Here is a 26,482-nt window from a genome sequence, read left to right as displayed (position 1 = left end):
TAACTAAATATCAGCCAGACTAGCAGTTCATCTCATTTTGCAAATCCCCAGCAAAGTCTGCTTTGCCCTTTACAATCAGCAGGAAATTTTCACTAAGAAATCCCACTGAGTATCAGGGTATCAGCCCCTTTCTCTCCTTCCTATGTACTCTGTTCAGCTGATTTAGACTTGATGCTTCTTTTTGAGTTGTTTCAGCAAGCAGAATTATTTCAGAGAAGTGCTAGCAAGGTCATCCTGCAGTTTGCCCTCCTTTTTAGCTGTGTGATTATCTCTGTGTCTTAGTTTCTCCTCCTTGGTGCTTCATTCCTGTATTCATAAATACAAACCTGCGTACATGCATGCATTTCCTTCCCTTTTTTTCCTACAACACTGCAGCATCACCTTCCACGTAGGGTAGGTGGGGACCATCCCACCTACATTCTGGTCCCACCCAGTGGGAATAGCCTTGACCTTGCTGTGCTCTTCATCTTTCGAGACGTTTTTCTCAGAGGGGTTTGTTAAATTTTGCCAGCCACCTCAGAAGAGGCAGAAATGAAAACCTGCGACTAAGCAGATAAAGAACTGCACGTAAAGTAACACACAAGTGACCCTGCAGGTCCCACAGGGCTGGGTGCTCAAAACCCAGCAACTCAACAACACCTTTCCCCTGAGGACTTCTATGCTTCAGTGGGGATGCACAGCACTCCAGCTATCACTTATTCTATGTGCTCCAGGTGACTCTGAGCTTCAGATAGACCCCCTTGGGCAATTTTCCCTCTTGTTGTTATTAAAACTTCTTATTAGATGCCCTATTTAGGATCCCATACTCACAAAAAGTAGAAGAAATGGTGTCCAGAGATGTCAATGCCTCCGTTAGCACCTAAATAAAGCCTAGTTTCTTTAACAGCTAATCTCAGCAACTAGGAAACCTAAAAATTATTGGCATGCTCATTTTGAAATGTCTGCTCCTCTCACACAAATGAGATTCCATTCCAGTCAGCTACTGCATATTTATGCTCAGCCTTTCATAAACTTATTGATCATGTGGTGATACATTATCATTTGCTACCTTTGGGGGGAAAAAAATGTTCTCTACTGGTGGGGCTATTTCATGCTTCCTGAATATTCAATCCAATCCTCCTGGTCTCTCTCTGTCCTCTTTTCTCCCCAAAAGCTTCATGGGTCTCCAAAGACATCCCACAAGAGGGGATGACTACCATTCCCCAGTAAACCCCAGAGGATGCCATTATGTGGCATGCAATAATAGCTAAATCAGGGTCAAGCCTCTCCCTTTATGGGTAAAATATGGTATTACACTCTAAATTCCTGTACTGCAAAAACAAACAGTGCCATCAATTCATTTCCAGTCAGACCTCCACCCTCTTGGGAAAAGTATGCAGAACTTTCTGGTGGGAAAAATATTTTGGAAATACAACCTCTTTATTAGAGTGAGAGCTCTTCCCTCATTCAGTTTGTCTTTCATGAGCCACCCTGGTACACTCCAGTGGGGAATGTGGCTTGAAGAGGTACTTTGAGGTCACAAGAGGCAAGTCCTGAAGGGGTGTAGCTCTCTCTCATTGCACTCTCATAACTCATGACCAGGTTATGAGGTCTGATCCAAAGCTAAGTCCCAGGGGCCTATTTGTAGGTAAAATGTCTCTAAGGAGGGTGGGTGGCTTTTCAGGGAAGGATTCCATCACCTTGCACCCCAATGAAGCATCTGTGTTCTCTATTTCCTTGAGCTCTCTCACTGTGAATAATATCTTCCTATTTTTTCACCCTTCTGTTTGAAACACAGAGGGAGCAGGTGAGGAGGAAAGGAAGGTTGTAAAATCCATGTGTTTCCTTAATTCAACACTGGCATTTTGGATGTGGGGTTGAGTAAAGTTTCATTCATATCCATGGTTCCTCTCTATCACTCATCTAAGAGACACAGGAGGAAAAGAAGAGCTCTCTGTGTTCACCTTACACCACACAACAACAGACTGGGATAATGCTCTTTCTGGGATCCCAGAGCAGACCAGCCCATGATTTTCAAGCAAGGATCTTGCTGCTGAGACTCAGTAGAGCATCCCAGGAGAAAGAACTTGCAGTGTAAATTTGGAGCAACACTGTTGAAGTCAGCAGAGTGACTCCAGATACACTGTGGTGTCTCAGAGGTCCAAAGCAGCTATTTTGGAAGGCAATGAAAAATGGACCTTTTCTTTCCAGGCCTGAATCTCTCCTGAGATGTGCCAAGTCTGTCAGTGCAGTGTCATAGCTTCCAGTGAGGTTGTATTACTACTACAGGGAGCAATAAATTACTGACTGACTTTGGTGGTAATCTGAGGACAGGATTTGAGGCCACTTTGATGTCACCTGGGATCCATATCAACAGCAACTGCTCTTTTACCAGAGCATGACTATTGGGCTCTATGTAAGAAGCTGCTCAGAAAAAAGAAATTGTAAATTTGGTTACACCAAAAACATTCTTTGCAGTATGATGTCAATCATAGTAAAAATACCAAATATGTGTCACTAGAGATTTGAAAATCATTAAAAGTCATCATCTAAACAACACATTTTGGATTTTTAGCCTTGCAGCTGCCCAAAATCAAACTCTTAGGTTTATTTTGAAGTTGTTTGGATTCCTGCCGAAATTTTTAATAATTCCTAAACTATGCAATTTGAGAGGAAATAGAAGAGAACCATGCTACTGAACATGTATTCATTTGGCATGTGGGCAGTGCCATTGCCTTCTGCTGGACTGTGCCCATGGACAGGGGCAGGAGGATTGGGTCTGTTGTCTTTTACTCTCTGCTTTGATCCTGCAAGTGCACTGTCTGCCAAGGTCACATCAGGCTTCAAAGGCACTTTGTGTAACTCTGTATGATCCGTGTCTATCCTTTATTTATTCAAAATGCGTTTGCCTCTACAATTTAATCTGCTGTTCTCTCCCTCCCCTTCCTCTTGGTGAAGTCTAATTACAGTTTTATTCCAGGTCCATCTGGTTGTTAATGATGCTGGACACCACTGCTGAATTCATTCTAATATTTGTTGTGTATTTCTAGGCTGGATGCTGAATAATAATATTCTCTGAATTTGCTTTTGCTCCTGTTTGCTTCCTCCCTGTTGTAGCTAATTGTGTAGTTTTGTGTAGCCATGAGATGGTTGTTCCTTCCAGTGTAGATCTGCTAAGAGAGTTACCTATTTCAGGCTGCAGAATAAAGGTGTTTTATTCTGGTTTTGAGGAGAAGATTTCAAAGTCCCCTCTACCAGCTCCCTTCACTGGCGTGGAACCAGCTGGGCAGCGGCTTTTTCTGCTTCATATTTTCTTTTTTTTTTCTCCCTGCCCAAAGTGTAATGTTGCTCATAAATGTGAGTCTCAAAGTCTCATGGAGGCAGTGTTTCAGCAATAAAAAGACACTTTTTGTCAGTGCCTGCTCCACATGATGGTTGAACCCACAGTAATCTCAGGTTCCCAAGCCTGACTTTGTACAGTGCCAGGACTGGGATAAGTTTTTTTCTTTCTTTCTTGTCTAATTTTATTTTTTCCTTTTCTCCTTTTTGCTTTCTGCAACGCTGCCTGGGAACACAGGCTCACACTTTACCCATGACCTGACTCTTGGACTAAGAATAGCAGTCACAGTGCAGCTCGGGTTCAGTCTCACAGGAGACAAGCTGCAGCTGGGAAACGGGGAGGTCAGGTTAGCCCATGCTCACAAAACCAAACACATGAAAGGAGCATGGAGGATTTTGTATGTTTGCCTCATTTTAAGACTGCAAAACAAGGGCAAGAGATGGCACAGGTGCTCAGTGAGCCAAGAGAAATTTTATTTGCTCATGACATTGACTAGTAGAGGAAGTTTGTGTGCAGAGGTTCATCTCCTAGGCTGAACAGGGCCTTCTCCAAAAAAGTCCTATGTCCTTGCAGCCTAATCCACCAAAAAACTATGCAGGATAAGCAGTGCTGATTAGCATCTCCTGAGTTCTGCTTAGGACAGTGAGATGTTTGGGGTAGCCCCTGATCAGCCATCATTTGTCCTGGACAGCCAAGGTGACAGCGCTGCGGTGTCACTGTCTTTGGCAGGAGTGAGCAACGGGTCTGGCTCTGAGCAATGCTAAAGCTAACTTTGCTCCTGTTCTTCCTCTTCCTGCTGGGACAAGCCAGGCTACATTCACAGCTCTGTTTTGTGGTGCAGTTGTGCTTTCAGAATAACAGAGATTTACCAGTCCTGCTCTGTATTATTGAGACAGGATCTAAAGCATGACTGAAAGAAACTGAGAGGTGAGATTTAGGTAGCACATCCCCAGCCTGACTGTGCCCTCTCCTCCATGGCACAGCAGCCAGCTATTCCCTGTGCCAGCACAGGGCACTACAGCTGGAACATGGACTGGGGGGTTGATATTGACAGTGGGGAGCCATTTTTTGAGGAAGCCACGTTACGCTATTCCTGTGCTCTCCCCGCTAAGTCAAATGGGAAGGGTGCTGCGTTGCCAGGAATGGAGGTGTCTGGAGGAGCTGGTCCTGCAAGACCCATTCCTGCCAGCAGCCACGCTCAAAATTATCTATGTGACTTCCCTTCATTCCCTGTCTCAGAGTTGGAGGGGAGGGTGGCTTCTCTGGAATAGCATGAGCTGGAGAGGGGCTGCTCACACGAGTCAGGGAACCCAGGCCTAGGCTACAGCTTGAGACACAACAAGTAGACTTAAGTGGAAAACCCCTTGAGGTGTCAGGGCAGAAATTCTAATGGTAATTTTGAACTGTTTTTGTCTGTCTAACATTCCTTTTTAATCCCCATCCTGCCTGCCCCTTCCTTATGTAGGGTTACTTTAGTGATCCTTGGAATGTTTTTGACTTCCTCATCGTAATTGGCAGCATTATAGACGTCATTCTCAGTGAAACTAATGTGAGTATTACTCTACCCTCCCCAGGATACCACCACCTCCTCCTCCTCTGCTGTTCCTTCTCTCTTTCTCTCTTTTTTTCTCTCTCTTTTTGTTTTCTGGTTTTTTTCCCTCTAGTCATGCTTTTATTGAACTTGCCGTCGTCCTTCTCCTTCTCCCAGGGAAAAAAAAAGGAGGGGGGGAAATGCCTCCTTCTTTTTCACTTGTCATAGCTGGCCCCAAGGCTGTGACTGGTGAAAGCGCACAGAGTTTGGGGTGTGTGTGCTTTTTTTCCCTCCAAAAGGTAGACATGCTTGAGTGTAACTTTCTGACTAACCAGGCTTTTGTTGATACCCTCCATCATGTGAAACGTTACAGAGGTTTGAGCAACCAATACTGTAGAGTGGTAAGAGACTATTTAATATGCCCACATAACCTCTTTCTTTTCTTATTTTTTTCCTCTTCTCTCCCTCTTTCATGCTTTTGTTTTCATTTTATTTTCATTTTATTTTATTTTACTTTTTACTTTTTTTCCCCCTCTTTTCTCCCTTTCCCTCTTTCTCTCCCTTCTCTCTCTCTCTCTCTCTCTCATTCTTTCTTCCTCTTCCTCCTTTCCTCTCTCTCTCTCTCTCTCTCTCCTTGGCTTCTCTGCCACATGCAGCACTATTTCTGTGATGCATGGAATACATTTGACGCCTTGATTGTTGTGGGTAGCATTGTTGATATAGCAATCACCGAGGTGAACGTAAGTAGCTGGCGTCTGTCCATGATCGTGCCTGCTCTAACATTCGTCTTTCCCGGGTTCTTTTTTTTTTTTATTTTTTCCCTCCCCCTTCCTCCTTTCTTTTGAGTTTATTTTCAGAACTTTTTGTTTTGTTTCAAAGAGCTCTTTTTCTTTTATTTTCTTTTTTTTTTTTTCCATTTTATTTGGTTTGGTTTTATTCTGTTTTAATTTTTTTGGAACGACTTAAAGGACTTTTTGACTGTTGCATCATTTTCTTCCCTCCATGATCCGCCTGGCATGAATTAAACTGTATAGCAGGAAAAGTGATGGGAAATGTGGAGTGTAAGTGAAAAACTCTTTGTGCCATGGGAAGCTGCTCAAACAGGACTTTGGTCTGCCCAATGTTATGCTGTGCTTCCCATGGCAGCTCAATTTCTCCACCCCACAGAGAGATAAAGGTCAGTTCTTTCGAGGTGGAACTGAGGGAACCAAAACAGGAATCCTCCCTGTGCCTCCTCACTCAGGCTTCCTCCAAAAGAAATAAAGACCAAATTGTCTCTGTCTAGAGGAACCTGCTCCTAATGTTTCATTTCAAATGTGAAAATAATAATAAACAAAGGTAGATAAAATAAAAATAAAGCAGAAATCCCAAAGGAAAACAAAGCATCAGAGTTCCAACCCTTTTTTTTTGTTTGTTTGTTTGCAACCTGATTTGCTCCATATCTCAAATTGCACCAGCCCAATTGGCACTGATTGGTCCCACTCGTACCCGTCTCAGCAGACAGGTGAAGGACTGAGTGAGCCACGGAGACTGAAATGAGCATCTGATGTGCAGAAAACAAATTACAGCAGGCAATTTTTTTTCCTATATCTCTTTTTTTGGAGGTAGATGGATATAGAATTATAGGATAAATGGGCAAAGGACAGGCAGGAAACAGATTTCCAAAAGAAAGACTATGATGGGTTTATGAGCATGGACAAGAATTACACTGAAAAGTCCAGCTTATAAAGGCCGTGAAAATAGAAAGATTGAAGTAAAATTGCTGTAAATATGTTAAAGAATAGAAAATCAGTCATGAATTTTCAAAATTATGTGGCTGTTGAATAAACATTCCGTCTTGGAATTGTGTGCTGTAAAGGCAGCCCATTGCAAGCAGAGAAGTGACAGCATAGTTTTCACTCAGTGCTGTGTTTAGATAAAAATAATCAGGCAGCGTTTTGAAAAATAAAAATGCCTTACTTGAAACTTTCCAAACAAAATATTTTCGTATCTTGGTTCTAGCGTAATTTTTGTTCAACTTTTTTCTTTTTTCTTTTTTTTTCTTTTTTTTCCTTTTTATTGTATAATTCTGAAACAAGAATATTTATTCAAGATGTAACATTTTGATTTTAAATAAATGAATTTTTATTTTTTTAAGCTAGTTTATTTTCCTTGTCTTTTGAAAGAATGGAAAATAGTTTTTAACTAAAAAGGAACTTTTATTTTGCACCTCTTAAATGTCCTACTTTCTGGACACAAAAAGTTGTTTACAACATTTCCCACAGAACGTTGTAAACAATTTTGGTTACCCTTTCACTAGGTAGATATTAGTCTGAATTTGCTAAGGGATGTTACAATGAGGCTGAAGTTGTTAATTTTTAAGAGTGAAATTAAAACCTTTTCTCTGCCGCACTTGTCACAAGCAAACTAAGTAGGGAACCTGGCAATAGCCTTCAGATTGTGGAAAAGTTCAATTCTCATCCACAGAGAGAGAACTGCATATGGCACTGGAGGGAATAAGCACAGTTAACTGGAAATGAATCACATTAAACATCAATAAGACTTCCCTGACTGATGTATTTGAATCCATACAAAAGTCTTCTAAGCAGAAAAGAAGGAAATCCTTTTGTTGTGGTACATAAATAGTCAGAAATCCTAGACTGCCGGAAAATCCAACAGGTCCTTTTGAAGAAATTCAGAATTTATCTCCTCATTATTTTCCATTGTCTGAGAGGAAAAGAGTCCCAGCCAGGTGACCTCTTGCTGCTCCTGGTGAGGGATGCTCCCCTCCCAGGCGCCCTGGCCACGTCTGTGACAGGGGAATAAATTGCTATTTGGAGGTGCCCACTGGTGACTGGTGAGCGTCTAGGTTTGTTAGGTTTGTCTAGACACCCGGCTGCCAGACATCAAATTTAAGCAGTATAAATCACATTCATTCTCAGCATCTTGCTGAGACACTCATGTCTGCTGATGATTGTTGTGATCTTCAGTCTCCAGGGCTGGCCGTGCTGGTGTGTTTAATTGCCAGAGACAAGGCTCTGTCTCAATTCAAGTTCGTGTCAGGCAAGCCCAGAATCCAGTTTTCGGTTACAGAAGCTTATGAAAAATGAGGGCATGCCTCTGTCCAAACAACCAGCACCTGTCTTAGGTGAGGAGGCAGCAGGGTTGGCCCTGACTCTTTTAGTAAGGGCTGTGAAGAGCATTATGTGATGGTCCCTCTGTTTCCTCTAAAGAATCCTTTCCTTCTATACAGTTTTACAGATCTCTGCACACATCTTTTTGTTACTTGGCATGTTTAAACCCTCTCTTTTTATCTAGGCAAGTCCTTTGCTACTAGTTTCTAATGTTTGTTACTAAAAACTTGCACAACCTTTTGATGCACTGATAAATAAGCGGCAGCTATGGATTGAGTTTTTTCTGAAATGTTCTGAAATCCCTTTGCACTTATAACCCTTATTGAATAAGAGAATGTTTTGTATGTCGGTTTGTCCTGTCAGATTCCCTCCCTGCTAGCAGCACTTGATATGTTACACCTGTAGAAAATGGGCTTTGGAAGTAGCAGCCCATCTTGAACGGACGGTTGTCATCTTGCCAAGCAGTGTGAGGCAGTTTATCAGACACACTTCTCCCATCTCCTCAGGGGCTTGTCGCTTCCTTGCTGTCTGTGGCTTTGAGAAAGCCCTGCCCTGTGTTTCTGTACACTGTCTTATCTTGTTCTGAGAGACCTGGGGTCTGAAAAGGACAGAAACAATAAACCCTAAAATGCCAACCAGCTCCACTAATAGGAGATGTTTAGACTGGTCAGGTGCAGGTAAAATATTTCTGCTTAACTCCTTAGAAGCTGAAGAGTGCTGGTGGTAGGATCTTGGAAGGTGCTGCTCTTGGAGTGAAGGGTCAGTTCTTACTGTGGTCAGTTAGAAGGGAAGATGGAGATTCCTGGCCCAGCTCAGTCTGACCTGCAGCCATAGACACATAAGCTTGAAATCCGTGAGGTTCACCACACGTTTGCACTCAGGGGAAGCAAACCCAGCAGGCACTGAGCTGTAGTTGTGAGGAGAGCCCTGACTGACTGACAGCCTCCACAGTGTGTGTGTAGGTATGTGCTTGCTCTTGTCTGTGCAGTTCCCCATGTTCTGGTTTGTCTTTCTTTTTTTTTCTTTTAACATTTATTTTTGTTTCTCGAAAAGGAATTTCCCAGACCAAAACCTTCATTAAGCTATATGTGAGTGTGCATGGGTGGGTGTTTGCGTGTGCACTCCATTAATGGTGCTCCACGTCCCTAAGCGTGTTTGGATGTCTGTATGGGCTACAATTCCACAGGAGAGTATCCAGACATAAATCCATGTGTGGGAGGAAAAGAGTGTAAATGCAAGCACAAGTATTTCACGTGTATTTCTGCAGTGAATGGCTGTTGATGGATTCAGAGGTTGCTGTGTGTGACAGTTTCACTGTGAGAGCTGGACCTGGCTATGGATGAGTGTGCCTGGGAGTTTCCCGAAGGCAGGAATGTTCCCCTGCATGCCTGTGGGTGAGTGTGCACGTGCATGCCCAGCTCAGCAGACATTAGCATGGCTATGCATTCCAAAATAGTGGGAAGCCATGTGCTTGCAAGGTAGGCCCCCCTCAGCATTTCTGAGTCCTTCAGGAAGCCTTCACTAAAACACCTCCATGGTGGGGAAATATGTCAAGCAGTAAGTCCAGTCATGTTGGGCTTCCTGCAACCTGGGAACATCTCCTAGGTCCCCCCAAGGAGCTCCACAGACACACAGAGGCATCTCACACAACTGAGGAAGTGCAAAGGGCACAGAGAAGGTCAAAATCTGGTGGGTTTACAAACTTCAGGGTGGCACAGTCACCTCTAAACTGCACCACTGAAAATGAAGCTGCATTTTCAGAGCTTTCCTCTCCGTGTCTGCTGTACAATTAACTTTCTAGCCACAAAATGAAGCTCTTTGGATTTATTTTTTTTTCCCCAAAAGTATTTTTAAATATTCAGTGTTTCTGTTTTGAGGCACTCTTATGCCACTTCTTAAGTAACTAAAGAGGGAGGAAAGGACTTTTTAATCTTTCGTAAAAAGAGAACTTCCAAGGCAGAGACCACCTCTACCATGTGTCAGCTCTCTTTATGACAAATAATGACTTTTGCAGACTAAGATGAAAAATGGTGTCATGCCTGGGATGTAGGGTCTGTAGATTATATTCCTTGGATTTTTATTAGATTCATGTACTTCAGTCTTCCCATCAGTGGAGACTGTTATTATTCCTTCTGTTCCTTATGTTATTATTCCTTATGTTTTAAAAGTATTGTTATTAGAGTTTACAAAACCCTTAAGCTCCTTAGAAGAAAATGTGAAGGTGGTAAAAATTATTACTCTCTATTATAATTGGAAATAAATCTTACAGGAGTTGAAAAAAAAAAACCCAGCAGATTTGAATTATATCATCCCAGAAGTAGCTCCAAGCACTTCCTTCCTTTCAACACCAGCAGACAGAGCCTGGAGTTGAGTACTGTAGAGGTAACTAACAGCCTGCTGTCCCCTCCTCCAGGCAGAGAAAGTTTCTCATTATTGTTTGTTGCTCTGTATCAAATGGGAAAATCAAGTTCAATTTGTGCTGTGCCACAGTGCCCAAAGTAATGAAAGAAACACAGTCAGACCCTGAGTCACTGGGAAATCTGTCCTCCTTCCCCTTGGCTGGAGAGGAAAACTGACTTTTCCTTGCTCCACAGTGTCCTTTTTCCTTCATCCTTTCCCCTGCCAGTGTCAGACCAAAGAGACTGCATGGCTCAGTCCTCACTTGCCAGCAAAGCAATGCTCCTGTCAGTGCCCACTGAGCTGGAGGAGCCTCTGGGGGTGGCTCATCCAGCTGCAGAGGGCAGCTCATGGCCTGCAGATGTGTGGGAGCTCCAGAGGCACGACCAGGTGGGAGCACGTGTGCCTCCAGAGCAGCACAGTGACAGTGGGGGTGTTGAGTGTTTGATTCCATCTGTCTGTCTGGAAAGGCTGTCAGGGAGGGAGGGTTTGTGCCTTCCTGTGAGCCTGTCTCTGAGGGCTTCTGCTGGTGCCTCTAAGCATGTCTGCATGTGCAGGTGCCTCTGTGTTTGTCAGTTGTGCTTGGGGGTGCATGAGGATGACTGAGAAAGCCATCTGGATAGTTCTCCACCCTGCCTGTTCATTCAGTGCCACAGCTGCACGGTGCCTGAGTGTGTCTGTGAACCCTGCAGGAGGCACAGGGCAGGAGGAGTTACCCAGCACAGGTCCACAAGGCAATGCAGCAGATGTGATGAGCCAGGGGGTGAGATGAGAAGATGAGAACTGTCAAGGGTAGAGAACCACTGACTTGAGGGTTTTTGTGAAATAATGAAATATTTCCATGCATAAAATGCCCTCCTTTTGTAGCAGCACACGTTTCCCTAAGAGTGAACATTGCGAGTGGCTTGAGGGTTGATGGAAAAGGTGGGGTTTTAAGGGGGGAGAAGGTAGGAGGGGAGTGCAGTGTTGTGTGTTGGCATCTGGGAGACATAGGTGCCTCAGGAAGTAGCCCCCCTGTGAAGGTTAGGGAAACACAAACCCCACCTTGGTGTGCTGCTTCCCCAAAAAATGTTGGTCAGGTCTGTTTTGCCCCAGCCTTATGGATAATGGTTTGATGTTTGTCCATCAGGTGTTCAGGAGAGCTGAGTACTTTTTTACCTTGCACTTCTGCAAAGTTTTCCGAATTCTGTTAAGAAGTCAGCAGAGGGTTGCAGCTTAATTGAATCTTGAGTGCAGTAAGGCCAGAGAAATACCAAAGCATTGAGCTCCCAAGACTTGGAGACTTGTGCAGCGATTTCTCATTTAGTCTATTTTATTTCTGATGTAAAGCAACTCAGGCTTAAATCAGGCGCATGAGGCCTTTTTTTACAATCATCTTGCTTTTGGTGTCAAGAGGCTTCATATTATTTGCCATGGGCTCCTGCTCCCATTCTTTAGAATACCTGAAAGCCTATACCTAAATCTCCCTTTCACCCTCTCCTGCACTCCTCCCTTTTAACCCACACCCTGCCTTTCTTCCTTTTCTCCCTCGCTTTCCTCTCCCCCGTCTCCAGCCACACTAAACCCCACGAGTTCCCTTTGGCTCTGAACCGCTGTGTCGAAGGCAGGGAAGCGGTGGTCCTGCAGTCCTCGTTCAGGCGGCGCCGCCTGCGCGGGGACTGGAGCGCCAGGCCCTGCCGCACAGCCCTGGGCACCACACACCCCTCCAAGGGAGCAAGGATCGCGGGAAGGACGACATGCACCCGGCCTGCACCTCACTCGGGACTGCCATTCATCTCTGTCGCTGTGTCTGTCTGTCTGTCTGTCCGTCTTTCTCTGCCTGTCTGGTTCTCTCCGCTTCCACGCCCTTTGCTGCTCAGATTTTGGCCGTCGGCTGCTGCCACCGGACTCAAATCTTTGCAATTCCCACACAGCTTGCGAGCTCGTTTACCCAAACCTTCCGGAAGAGGCAGAAAACATCTCCCCCCACCTCCTTCCTCTCAAATGCCATCTGGGTAGCAGAGGCCTCCAAATTATGTAGCAAAGGGCTGGAGAAGCACAGTGGCTTCTTTTGACACCTTGTGTTGTCGCACCCTTACTGCTGCCATCCCAGAAGTTGTCCGTAGTCCTGAGCTCTCCCTGTGTGCGTGTATATGTATGTATATGTGACTTGGGGTTTTTTTCTGGAAAAGCTACTGATAAAATTAATGTGGGGGAGGGTGGATTTAGTTTAACTTTTTGGTTTGGATTTTTTTTTTTTTTTAATCTGGTGATGTTTTTATCACTGGAATAATTCAGGTAACACATCACGGTGGCCCTAGCTCTAGGAAGCCACGTTGAAGCATGGTTGTGAGCTGAAGTAGTGGCAAGAGCTTTGTTTTGCTTTTGAAGAACATCATGAGAACTGTCCTGGATTCTTCCACAGATTAGGCTTAGATCAATTTGAATTTGATCACCTCCCATGCTTAATCAACAATTTTAGTGCATGTTTTTCACCTTGTATTGGTGAGAAAGAAATATGGTATGACTATCCAACCACAACCATGTTTGAACAGGGTTATTTTTTTGTTTTATTTATGTATATACTTGTCATGATGATGGGGGCTCTTTTTTTTTTTTTTTTTTTTAATCTCTTGCCTTTAAAATGTTGGTATTTTGAGTGCATTTCCAGAGTTCATAATGTGATTTGCTCTTTAAAAGAGGTGATTTTGGTAACTGCACAACTTTTTTCTGTATGGAAATCTATATGAAATATGGACAATCAGAAAAAAGTATGTGTTTTAAAGAAGGGGATAGTAAATGCAAATGACTCCTTCCTCAGTTTCCCTGAGTATTTGAGCTGTTGCTAGCAGCACTAGTATTATAAGAAGAAGGCACATAGTTCCCACTTTGAAAGACTCTTCATACCACCCAATTTTAAGGATGTACCTCAATATTGTGATTTCCACAAAACTGTTATACTTGGCTTCTGACATTATTCCAGGACCACGGAAAAATCCTCATGTATTTTAATGCAGGGAAGACTTAAGAGTAGCATAAAAATAAATTTGCCTTACTGGAAAAATTTAACCACACACATTCTCATTAATTAAATTAGGAGAAACTGAAGATAAACAATCCAGGAGAACAAATTTTTAGAAGCTAAATGTGAAAGCAGCAAAAAGAATGTTAGACAGCCCTATGACTGTAAGACCTGATGCATAAACCTGTCTGGAGTCCTTCTGAGTGAAAATGTCTAAAAATGGTGGTCCACAGCATCTCACTGACTGCCCTGAGGAGTGAATTGTGCTTTTAATTAGTGCAGGCTTGCACATACACAAAGCCTTGCTGGGTTTTAAGGCCTTTAGAGCAGAAGTCCCATTTTCCTATTTGACTGTAAATTATTGTTACAATAACAGTAAAAGCTAATAGTAGAAGCATAAAGAACCACAGACCTTGTCCTGTGTTGGTTCAATAGTAAAAATCAGTGTATGACATCTTCATTGCAGTACAAAGAGCTCTTTAAAAAGCCTATATCCACATTTTCTGACCAGTATTTATATTTACTTGTCATTTTTCTATCACAGTACTTTGAAGAAAAAACTCACTACACTATTCTGGCATCAACGTCTGTGATATATTACAGTTATATTTCATTTTAGTTTTAATTCCAATGTGTTTTTCCACAAAGCTAATTAAAACATTCAAATTTAAAAGAGCTGCCCCAGGCTGATTCTTTTTTTCCATTGGCTTGCTAGCCAGGATAAATCATTCCTTTTACTAGCAGAAGTTTCTTTTAACTTTCCCTGAACTCTAATAGAGATTGTATCTTTATATGAATCCACAGGGAAATCCCTTGATTTTTTTTCTTGACTCTTGGTTCTTTAGATCATCTCTAAATATATTAATGTTAATGATCTCTAAGCACCCTAAGTTAGATGGTCAAAAAGGTGCTCAGATGAGTTCAAATCCAGCTGGTTCTGCCATCTTAGGCAATTCCCTGAAGCAGTGAAAGATGTTTCTGGCATTTAATTCTCTTTTTTTCTCAGACCTACCTTGCTGAGAATGCCCAAGGAATTTTCCAGTGTTGCTGTTCTCCATACACAGGCTGCAGTAACAGAGAGGGCACAAACTCCTGCATTTCACTCACTCAGTTTTGCTGCAAAAGCTCCTCTTCTTCATGCAAATCACAAGAGCTTTTAGTATCAGTGCTACAAGACCTCACTGCATTCACCATCTTGTACATTTTTAGAGAAATTCTAACTCATACCAGGCTGCACTGCCAGTTGCAATGAAAGCAATGGAGGTGGTGGAAGAAGAGAAGACACAACACAAGCATTTTTTACTTATTTTCCTCTTTAACTTGCTCTTCTCCCCCATCTTCTTTTCCCCCCTGATTTTTTCCCAATTTTGCTGAAATCTTGGGCAGCAGACATTTGCAGCAAGGCAGTAGGAAGTTCCCCTCTATCTTATGTAGCAGTAGATTTTCCTCTCTGTCTTCAGCCAAGATCCCATCCGTCCAGGGAAAGAGCTGCTCCTTTTATGGAGGGTTTTTTGTGCAAGGCACTGGGTAGCCTTTCAGCATGATGATGGTACCAGTCTGCAAACCTGAATGTACAGACCTCCCATCAAATACACATCCAGTTGTGGGGACTTTGCTGCTCACCCAGATTTTTAATCAAAGGTAAACACATATAAATTAATTTTACCCTTTCTAATATAGTCAATGTAGCACCCTCATTTAGCTCTTGCCTTGCTTCCTCTCCATTCTCATGCACCAGCCAGGCAAACACAAGAGGGGTGGTTCTTTTATTATTTCTTAATAGACATCTGGTTTTTAAATGGTTGTGCTCTTACCTTCGCTCCCTGATCTGTTCTTTGTGGAGACTGTCTGGCACAACATGCCAACAAAACCACTTCTGCTTCATATATCTTCCCAGGCTTCTGCTAAATGGGACCCATTCCCTGCTGCAGCCAGATGACCAAGCTGTGGAGACTGGAATCAGCTTATGGTCAGCTGATTGATGGCCAAAAAATGTGACTTGGCTCTAATTGCTGTTGCAGAGTAATGGGACATCCCAGCTGGTCACACCCCAGTTGTTCTCTCCAAGTCCACTTTGAAGCTGTGAGGCACCAGCCAGCAGTGCTGCCTGCTGAGCCTTGTCTGAGTAGCTGGGGGAAAAGCTCCTTCATCCAAAGCCAGACATCATTATATAAGATGAACAGACATGAAGGCAAAGTTGTCTCAGCTGTAAAGAAGTGCTTGTTAAGAGGGAAACATCAAAACAAATTGATGTTTAAAAACAGGGAATTTGAGACTACTGTTTGACCATACTTGAACACAGTAAATCACACACAGTGAGCATTAAATATAATCTAAACAGCCCTTACACTTGTTTTTTTTTTTTACCAAATAATTCATCAAATCAATAATAATTTATTCTTGGAAAGATGTGTAGAGCAAGAAAATTTTGCCCAGTAGCTTTGTAAGATCTATTCCCAGTCTCCATATGACCACTTCTAATGTTTTCTGATAATGCCTGTGATTGGCATTTCAAATCCCAGAATGACACATACAGACTTTATTGTATCCCATAATATCATATGGAAATCCAATGAGTCTGTAGGCTGGTTTTTTCCTAGGAAATGTTCTGCATCAACATTAAATAACTTTCTAATTTAAAAGGCAATGAAAAGACACAGACTGGGAATTAAATACTAGCTGCTACAAATCTCAGATGAAAATGGTTCATAACAATCTCTCTGTTTGAGCTGCTGGTATCTCTGGATATCCTCCCTTGAGCAAAGATTAATTACACAAAACTGACAGGGGCTGATAGTTCACCTACAGTCATCTGGAGCCTCTTGCAATCCACAGACCTATTGCTTTGAAACCAAGGTGGATTGGGTTTTTTCCTGCTTCCACCAGCATGTGCAGTTTCTTTAAAAGCCTTCATCAGAGCACAGGATGGCTCATCCATCTTCAGACTGTCCCAGAGCCTTTGGGCTTCCCAAAGGATGGGTCCTGGCAGCACTGCATGTGGAATCTTTCAGCTGGTAGCCTACCTGCCTCCCTTCCCAGGAAAACCTGCTCCTGGTCCAGTCTCTCTCTGGCTCCAAGAGTCCCCAGATTTATGCTGAGGAGTGGGGATTTTACTGCAGACCACAGGCCTCCTTCCAACCTTAACACCAGTGTAGTCAGGACTTGTACAGAACAGCAAAGATGCTACTGAAGTTTCCTTCTGGATTCATGTGCTTCTGGAACCCTACGAAGCCCAAAGCTCTCCTGCCTCTGTTGAGCCTGAGGCTGACCAGAGAAACCCCAGAAACACCCAATACAATATACAGGCTTCACTCTGTTCTTCATTTTTCCTTCTTCCTTGTCCTTTTCCCACACCATGAAATCCTATCAGCTAATTCAGAAATAACTAACAAATATCCGCAGAAGTGCTCAAAAATCCAGTGCAGAGAAGACAAACACAGCCATGGCAGCAGAAGGACATGCCTCTGGGAGTTTGCTGAATTCCTCAAAGCACCAGTCTGCAGAGAAGAAGGAGCCTATAGATGTCACTCACCCTCTCAGTACCAATGGAGCATTGCAAGGTGTTGGACACAAAGTTCCTGCCTATCAGTGGCTCAGGAAGTTCATCTCAGAGAAGAGCTCTGTTGCCATTCTCATTTCCAAGGCATGCTGTGGGATGCTACAAGAAATGGAAAAATCAGGTCTTATACAGTGCACAACAAAGTCATTTGGACTGGTGTGGATGTTTTGAACACTCTTTTTCTTCTGTTTTATTTAGACACCAAAATCAGTGTCATGGTCTTTGTACACAAGAGTCTGAACAGGCCAAGTGTATCAGAGAACATCTCCCAGCTTGCAGCCCTCCACAGCAGCTGTGCTTTCACAACACTGCTGCAGATAAGAAGTCAAGATGATGGATTTATTTGGGCATTTGGGATGGGACAACCTGGATTTGAAAATAACTGTTACTCAGAATGAAAACCAGGTACAGGCTATGCTCCTTTTGGAAAACCTGTCCCACAGGTTTCTCTCCCTCTTCCCTCCCAGACAATGAAAAAAAGGGGAAGAGAATAATGAACAACATAATTCAGAACATAAATCTCTCTAAAGAGGTGGAGGAAAAGAAGACTGCCCTTTCCAGCACAGTGATAAATACACTGCTGAGTTTGATGCTTAAAAGCCATATTAACTTTGCCTTAGGAAATGCAGTGAAGCACCTTGGACTGCTCAGGAACAGAAATTAGGACACTGTTGTCATGGATGGTAATAGAAGTGAGGAAAGCTGGAAAGCTGAATTCTCACTCTTGCTCTCTCTACATCTTGCTCAGTGGCCTGTTCTGTTCCCAAGGTCATCCCCCTGTCCCCAGGCTGGGACAGACTGATCATCTCCTTTGGGAGCCATTGCCTTGTGAATCAAGAACTGGTCAAATGAAAAGTCAAGTTTAATGAAAAAAAGTCCATTACACATGGCTCCTGGCAGAGGCATTCAAATCAGCAAAACCTCTCCTCTCTTACTTGAACAGAAGATCCTCAAAGCCACTCCACCTGTGAAACAAAAAGTCCTGCACACATGTAGCCTTTCAAAAATTATTTTCATGGCTCAATTCATCTTTAGCACCTCCTCATCCAGATGTTTTAGGGCTTCTTTTGGCTGCCTGTCCCACAGAACAAATGAAAAAACACAGGCAAGCTGCACCTGCCTCTCTGAGTCAGACCAGTAGCTGTACCTGAAGATGGGCACTACATCTCTGATAGTGGTTAGTATCTCCTTCTTTCTCAGGAGCCCCCCAGGCTTGATTACCATAAGCCTTGATTTCCCAGAGCGAATGAGAAGGATTATTAAAACATCTTAAAAATTAAGAATAATTTGCATGATCTACTTCACCAATTGTTCTGCTTTTCTGAAAGTCATGGGGAAAAAATAGAGCTTTTAGCTGTGTGAAAAAGCAGCCCTTTGATTACTTGTCCTCTAATTGTCAGTACAGGGTAATCTGCATAACCAAATAAAAGCAATTGACTTTCCTTATATTTACCTTAAGTACTTGGAACCATAAGACTTCTGTCTGACAATTTTATGGAGATATACATATATGAAATTAATTAATAAGCTATTCAAATTGGTATGATTTGCATAGTAGAAGCTAATTAGAAAAGCAAGCTCCAGAATTTAAAAATCTTAGGATACATAGGAAATGAAGGGGAAAAAACTGATAGCTGCAGGACTCATTTGCTTAAGAAGTTACCTTGCCCTTATTAACTGTATTCAAAACGGGCTTTTGTTGCATGGGGATATGGTAATGTTTCCCCAGAGGTCTGAGATCATTTGGAATCAGTGAAATATAAATGCATCTATATTGCATTTGGATGAGCTGACACTTGGTGTCTGTTGGCCCCCATGCAGGCAGAAATGTAATGGCAAACCTCATTGCAGATGTCACATTTTCCCTAATTCCCCTCATTGCAACAAACGAAATTTTAACTCCCTGCTGCAGGAGAGTTCAGTCTCCTCTGCAGAGCTGTCCAAGTATCAGCATGTTACATTGCACCCCTCAAGTCCCTGTTTTCCTGAAAGATGGTGCCCTTTCCTAATAGGCATTAAATGATCCAAAAAAGCCTTTAGTGCTTCACCCAGATTAGACATATAGGGAGGCTCGATTTTTTTCTTTCCAAAAACCCCTTGTAACATTTTTTTTCTGTTTTAAAATAGAAAGAAAATTTAAAGTTGAAAAACTTCCAGTAAAAGATCATTTCTATTGAAATAATCAATATTCAAGACATATGCTTAAGTAAAGTAAAAGCAGTTTAATCTAGCATTGATTTTTTTTTTCTCAGTTATATATGATTTATAATGGAAATGAAAACCAAATTAAAATGTGTGAGGACAAAATGTGAGATTTCAACCTTACATTTCTGAAATGCCTGTTTCAGAATTGGCATGTTTCTACAGAACATTTGACTTTCAGCATTAGCATTCTTCTAACAGAAAATATTTTTGCAGGGGAAAAAACAAGAATTTTGGCTAGTTTTATTCAAAATATTCCCAGAAATTTTCAAAGAGCTTCATACTTAAAGGAAAAATTCACAGTTTGGGAAACTTTTCTGATTTGTTGTTGTGGGGAGGTTTTTTGGGGGATTTTTTTGGTTTGTTTCTTTTTTTTGGGGGGGAGGGGGGAAGATGGTTTCCCCTTGGTAATATTTTGATTTCACTGTGAGGTTGTGGGAATTTACAATTATGCCATCTGCAAGTAGTATTCCCTGTCAGAGAAATACCAGATACGTTTCTGCCTGGCCTCATAATAACCTCACAGACTTTTGGTGGCTGGTGGGTCATCTCCAGGGTTCTTGTGATTAAAATCTCAGACAGATGGCTCTGGAAGGGGCTGTGGTAACTCCCCAGTGGAATGGCAGACTATTACCTGCCAGCAGTCAGGTTCATTTGAAGTCCTGACTTTTTCCAGCTCTCCACAAAGACTCGTGCAACTCAGCCTCCTGAGGTCGCTTCAGATTTTTGACACTCCAGTTACAAGAGGATGTCTAGTGTTTTATTTTGCCATGTCTCTATGGCACACATCACTTCTAAACCTCTTTGATTTCCCATACCTTGGTAAATTCTTGAAACTCACAACCTCACAGTTCCTATCTCAGTGTAACCACATGGGAAGGAAACATCTCCAGAAGAGCAGTGGGGTTTGTCATTGCCAAATGTGTGCCTTTAATTCCCCTCCACATCCAACCTATGGCTTTGATGAGTTCATTTCCCCAGAATGTCTCCTGCCACAGGTGTCCAAAGTCACAGATGCAGCATGGCTGAAGTAGAACTCTTGGAGGAGACCTTTATGTACAAAGACCGAGATCTAGAAAAGGCTGGTATCCTACAACATTTTAGCCTGCTCAGGCAAGCTCTGCAGAGCAGACTCTCAGAGGCACCCTTCCTGCAGTGAGGAGAAAATAGCAAGAAGTGAACGTGTATCATGTATTCCTTGTCATGGGACAAGGCTGAGAGACCAAATTTCCAACAGGTATGGCATCTTCACTGGTAACTTCTCATTCTCCAAATTCAACAACAATCAAGGAAATACCTTAGCAGACATCCATCAGCAGCAACCAGCTGCTCTGAGTGGGCTCCTAGAAGCTTCATCCATGAGCCATAGACTCCTGGGTGAAGAAAGGCCATTACAGATTGTTCATCACAAAAGGCAGCATAAGCATCTGACCACCCCTTCTCCTGAGAAATATGAAGCTACTCTGTCATATTGCGGTGCCAGCATCTGAAACACACATTTCCTCTCACCTCTTCTAACCTAGGGCTATCAGGCATAACTAGAAGGCTGCAGTTGTACCTCTGCATTGACTGAGACAATTCCAGTGAAGCAATTATAACATTGTGCATTCAGCTGCTTAAATGCTCTCCCTAAGACAAAGGTTGAATTATGTCTTGCAAAAAAATTGATTCCTCCCTACGAATGAAAGTGTTGTTGGAAACTAAAAAGCTATCAGCAAGGAAGTTTTGCTCATCAAACATTGGGAAAAAGATCAGTTTGGACTTCCTAGCAAAGGCTAGATGCCCTCCAAGGGAGTTGAACTCATCTTCATTGTGTTCTGTGGTGTAAAAGAATTGCTACCATCAGCAATGGGAATGCTGCCTGCCTGTCCTGTCATCTCAGTGCAGTCAAGCTTCAACAGCTACTGAACAGCTACTGATACTGATACCCAGCAGTGGAGGAGCCTCTGTGGTTATATGAATTAAATACATACTGTACAGATCTAATGAAGCTCCCTTTCAGGCATTTCCAGGTGCTGCTTCTCTGGAGAGCCATTACAGCTGGCAGCAAACCAGCCAAAAGGAGCTCAAATCTCCCAACGTGGTCCTCTGTCTCCAGTGTTCCACAAGGATGAGGTGGGATTAATATCTCTTCTTGGGAATTTCCTACTGAAACTTTCATTTGAATCTGCCTATTAACACACTTTCTTGTCTTCTACCAAATCTTTATCCATAAGATAATCTAAGACATGGATATTTCAGGGAACTTTGATACTACTGTGACTTTACAAAGCCTTTTTGCTCATATTTTTGCTGCTGTCTTTACAGGTCTGAAAAGCCATATCATCCCTTCTCAGAATTTCAGAATTTCATGGATTGCATTACAGCATAAATATCCTACTGTATTGACTCTGTTAGATACTGCTCTTGAAATACTGAGACTGGTTCTCCTGGAGAGCAAATTTTGTCCTCTCCTAGCTTCCAAAGCACAACCCATTAGAAACTTTTTCCTTGGCTTGATGGCAGTATCAGACACCAAGTTTGATTTGTGAGACATTATGGAGGTTCAACAGGACCTGGAGGGGTTGTGTTCTACACAAGTAGTTCCCAGTTAACCTCACTCCCACCTACCCAGGCAGAGCACAGTTACCAGGAACACAGTTACCTTATCCAGTGCTGTGGTCTCTAAGATTTTAAGTATCTCTCCATTGAGTAAACCTGGCATCTCTCCCAGAGAGGTCCTTACTTGGGATCCTGACTTCATCATGGGCACAAGCTTTGTCTTCCTCTTTTGTGCCTGTAAGGGCTCTAAGAACGCTCACAGGTTTGCAACAACTGAAGCAATTTATCTGTTTAAAAAGCTGATGCTCTGGTACACACCGAGCATGAATGAGATGTATGCAGGCAGCAATATCCTGAGGAGGTTTTCAGACATGTGGCAGGGATCACTCAGTCTTTATCCTACTGAATTTTTACTTGGGCTTCTAGAACCTTCTCTGCTCTTTCTTGGCCTCTTCTGCTCCTTAACATCTCTGTTGCCTTTTTAAACATAGTGACATAATAAGAAAGAAAAAAAAAATACCCAAACAGTTCTCATTGCACTCATCCCCCTGAGTGTCTTTACACAGGTGCACCCTGCTTCAGATATTTCTTTTCCCACTCAGTCTGCAGGTTCCCTTCTATACAACTCTAAATATGGCCTTGCATTTGTGATCTATACTTCAGATCCCTCTTCTGTACAAGGGAAACTTCTCAGAACATCACTTCTGACTGATCTCCCTGCTGTGGACCTTTCTCATTCTGTGTGTTCATACTACTCATGCCCCAAAAGAGAAGGGCAGGACAGAAGGATTGAAGTTTCTCTGCAGCTTAAACACCATGCAGGAGCAGGGACAGCTGCAAATGAAACACTACAGCCAAGAGTGCTTTCTGCTCAGTGCTGTAGCTTCCCCAAAAGCTCTTTCAGAGACATTAAGCAGATGAGGGTTTGTTTTTCCACATTGTTCTGAGATTTGTAGAAATGAAATCCTGTCCACTTCAGATGGGCAATAGACACTGGTTTTAATTCCAAGTACTTGTCACCATGTCTCCATCTCAGGGAACTGATGTGACCACTACATTCTCAGGTGCCAGTTGCCTGTTTTTGTCCTAAAATCAGCATTCCACATCACTGGCAAATCTGAAGATTTTTGGATAATCTAGCAGTAGCTCTTTCAGCTTTAGAGCTTGGAATGGCCACACTTGAAAGTTCCAGTAATGGGTTCTCAGATACCTGTGCTCAGGTCCATGGGGTGCCCCATTGGCACAGATGGTAGGATTTGTCTCCTTTCTGAAACCTTTGTGGATATCCAAAAACGTATTCAGCAACCCAAAGCTGGGGGTTGATTTTCCCCTCATGAACTCACACACTGTGCACAAGCATAGCAGGAACCTCACCCACAGTGCCAGAGTTAGCACAAATCCCACCTCCAGCATTAGCAGAACCTTCCCTGTGCTGCTGTTGAGCCTCTACCATACATAGTGATATTATTTGGTATATTTTTGACCACATCTTAAAACACAGCCCAGTTAGCTCAGGGAATAGGAGAGGAAATGACAATGAAAGCACAATATCTCACAACACTTCAAAAGGCTTCTTCAGGCTGTCATAGATGCACAGACACCATCAGCCAGGAAGGATGGAGAATCCCAACAATTTTTAGGCTTTCAGTTATTTTGAAGGGCCTTTGTACCTTCTACCAGGAATGCAGCAAGCAGCAGAATAAGGGTCCTTCTACTGTTAGAAAAGGTGATTTGCAGAATTAGAAAGAGGAAGGGGGATGAGGAAGGGACAGAGGAATGCTTTGCTGGAAAGATGTTTGCCTAGCAACACAAAATCAAAATCTATGCCTGACCTGTAAGAAATGTTTCTATGGGCACTGCTTCTTCATTTGGTATTCAAGCCAACTTTTGCCTGTATGTGATCTGAAAACACAAGAGCAAACATGTGAAAGAGGAGGATGAAAGCAATGAAAGCTGACACTACCAAACCAATGAGTTAACCCAAATTATTGAGTTGCTGTACCTTGGGTTTTTAATTGCTCTCATTTGCCCATCTCACCAAAATAGGCTGTGCATCCAAACTACAGGTTTTTTTAGGTAATACAGTGCCAGTTTGATTACTGCAGAATCCTTGGAGAGCAGGAGCAATCTGCAGGAGCCTTCCATGGCACTAGAGGGGAATTCTGAGACTAGCAGAAGAGGAAATACATCTGTTTCCACTTTATGCTACTTTAGCAGACAGGTTTGGCATATGGTAGAAGTTAGGCCTGAAGGATGACATTATTATTGAACTGAAGGACTCCTGATAAAGACAGTTTTATTTAATTTACAATTCTGCTTCTTACACCTAAGGATACTTGCAGCCTTGGGTATATTTTAGAATTGCTCTCAGTATTGGAAATGGCCCCAGAGGTTAATCAACTAATATCAGGCAGAGTGTCTGCAGCAATTGACTCTTCCAGGCGTGACCAGGGCTGGGCTCAGCATAGCCTGGCCTCCAAGAACACATCCACTGAGTGCCTAGGGCTTTGCTGTGAGGTGGGTAAAGGCAGAGCAAGCGAAATAGCTGCACCAGCCCACATTCCACAGCTGGTGCTCGGTGTTGTAGGGCTGCCAAGAGCCAGTCAGACTCTCCCAACCCATTGCCTCACCCAGAGCTGTGTGTAAGGGAATGGGGATATATAAAGAGAAAGTGTTGCTTCAGCGCTGGGATATGAATGGGTTTACAAATCGGACAGATGCACTGGAAGCTGGCTGGTCCCTGTGCAGACATGGCCTGGATCTGAGCTGGACAGCTAAATCAGCCCCTGCATTGAACTCATAGTGCTGATACAAGAAACATTTTACCAGTGCAGTACCTCCACTGCCAGGGTGTCCAGCACTCAGGAGACACTGGGTTTGACTCACATGTGGTGGTAGTGGAGAGAGCTTACATCAAATTCAGAGGCAGTTGTACCTACTTCTGCCACGGCCAGCTTGATCCTGGGCGTCCTAGGGAATAAGCCCAGCCTCTTGTGCATTTCTTTCAAATTCCCTTTTGCCCTCTTCTGCCATTTTGTTGCTCCTGTGTTAGCCAAAACCTAGTTTACTAGGGCTCTTGATTGGAGACTTATTACAGCTTATTTCTGTCTGCCTTTCTTTAAAGCCAGCTGAACATACCCAATGCTCTTCCTCTATGGTAAGACCAAAAATACAGACCACCCTCCCAGCTTCTGTGACACTCTTTCTAACACACTCCTTTTTTCTCTTCTCCGTGATCACAAGTTCTCTCTCCAAGCCCAGCCTAGTTATTTGTGCATGAAGCTGCCATGTCATGTATTGGTGTGAGTCTGGTGTTCACATGAGCTGTGAATATGCTGCACATGTGTATCTCTTGTGCATCCTGAGCTTTCCTTTGGTCAAGTTAACTGTTGTTCTGCCTCTAATGAACCACCAAGAGAGAACTGGACCTGGTAAGATTTCTTGTTAGCCACAAATGATGTCCTTGTGTCACTATCAATGTGACGCTGGATGATTTTGCAGTGTGACCTTATGTCCAAGCCTCCAGGAAAAAAAGGGTTGGGACTCTGAAACTCCTCTTCAATAAGGTGATTCATTATAACATTTGAGTTCATATTTGCACAAAAAAAAGAGTAAGTGGTGCAATGGTGCACAAAACACTGCTGCCTTGGTGAGCAAGGCAGTTCCCACACCACCCCCACAGGGCTGCAGTAGCTCCAGTTCTTGGATTGCCACTCTGAAGAACCTCCCTCCTCTGGCAAGGAGGAAGCCTTCAAAATATGCCTTCCAAAAGCTGGATGAAAGCCAGGAGGAAGTAAGCAGGGCTACTCAAGCATCAGCTAATCTACAGCCACCTAGTTTTAAAATGACTGTAATCTTCTGAGGCATCACTGAGTTTTTGGCTAAGTGGTTTGATGCCACTAACTTGCAGATTTGAGTCAGGGAGGGATTTGGTCTATTTTATATGCTGCTTAGACTTTGTCTGCTCCAGGACACTAGGAGGGCAGAGATCAATTTCTACCTACATTAGCTGCCTCCTCTCAGCGAGGAAGGACAAAGGAATACTAAAACTTCTGTCCAGACCCATGTCCCAGCTTGCTGCCACCTCAAGGGCCAAACCAACAAGACGAACAGCAGGTAGAATAAGAAAACACTGGTTTTTTTAAGCCACAACCACAGCATGATTGCTGTCCATAAAACCTCTAAATTTGGACCTCAGCTCTGTTTTATATGGTATTTGAGCTTGGCTTGTACAGGACTGGAGGAGGTATTTGACCTTACAGTTATCCCTCTGTGACTGTAGCGCTGAGAGTATTCAGTGCCATGATTTCTGATTCCTTGGAGGCCACTCCTCCTTCAGACCAACTCCCTCCAATTTTCTGAAGCCCAGAGCCTGATGTCCAAGTAATCAAACAAGGATGATGTGAGGTATAGGGAGCACTCAGGCTTTTCGTGACACAGCCTGTCTCCCTAATCCTTTTCACCCAGTCACTCCACAGGCAGCAAGTGTCAGCTTTTGGTACAGCCTGGAGGAAGTTACCTGGTGACAGACACACCACAGACAGACAGACAAACTGCAACTGGGTGCAATCCTGATCTGTTGCACATGGTGTCGAGCTCTCTGTGCAAGCAGGGGTCACACCCAGCACACAGCTACAGCCCCTACGCAGGGACAGGGACACAGGGACGGAGCTGTGCACCCATCAGCTCATCCTGGCTCAGAAACAGGAGCACACCCAGGTACACATCTGCATCTGGGCAGTTCATCCCAGAAACATCCACCTGGGCTGCTCCTGTGCCTTGGGTTTTACCAGAAGCAGACAGGCAAGCAGCTGCTGTT

At 43.2% G+C, this 26,482-nt stretch overlaps 1 protein-coding gene across 36 annotated transcripts in view; it reads left to right on the top strand.

The window, feature by feature from the left end:
* The window catches only part of CACNA1C (calcium voltage-gated channel subunit alpha1 C), a 452,642-nt gene that overhangs the window by 392,511 nt on the left and 33,649 nt on the right, over positions 1 to 26,482 (top strand). For 12 of the 36 annotated variants that reach the window (XM_072923847.1, XM_072923850.1, XM_072923878.1 and 9 more), the window contains 3 exons: positions 4,785 to 4,868; positions 5,507 to 5,590; positions 24,788 to 24,820. In XM_072923847.1, the coding sequence (XP_072779948.1) occupies positions 4,785 to 4,868; positions 5,507 to 5,590; positions 24,788 to 24,820 (201 nt within the window). The remainder of the gene's footprint in view (positions 1 to 4,784; positions 4,869 to 5,506; positions 5,591 to 24,787; positions 24,821 to 26,482) is intronic. The other 24 variants (XM_072923866.1, XM_072923858.1, XM_072923857.1 and 21 more) reach the window with 5 other exon arrangements.

This window comes from Taeniopygia guttata, chromosome 1A, assembly GCF_048771995.1.
Source record: "Taeniopygia guttata chromosome 1A, bTaeGut7.mat, whole genome shotgun sequence".
Lineage (NCBI taxonomy): Eukaryota > Metazoa > Chordata > Aves > Passeriformes > Estrildidae > Taeniopygia > Taeniopygia guttata.
This window is presented reverse-complemented; position numbering and strand designations above follow the sequence as displayed.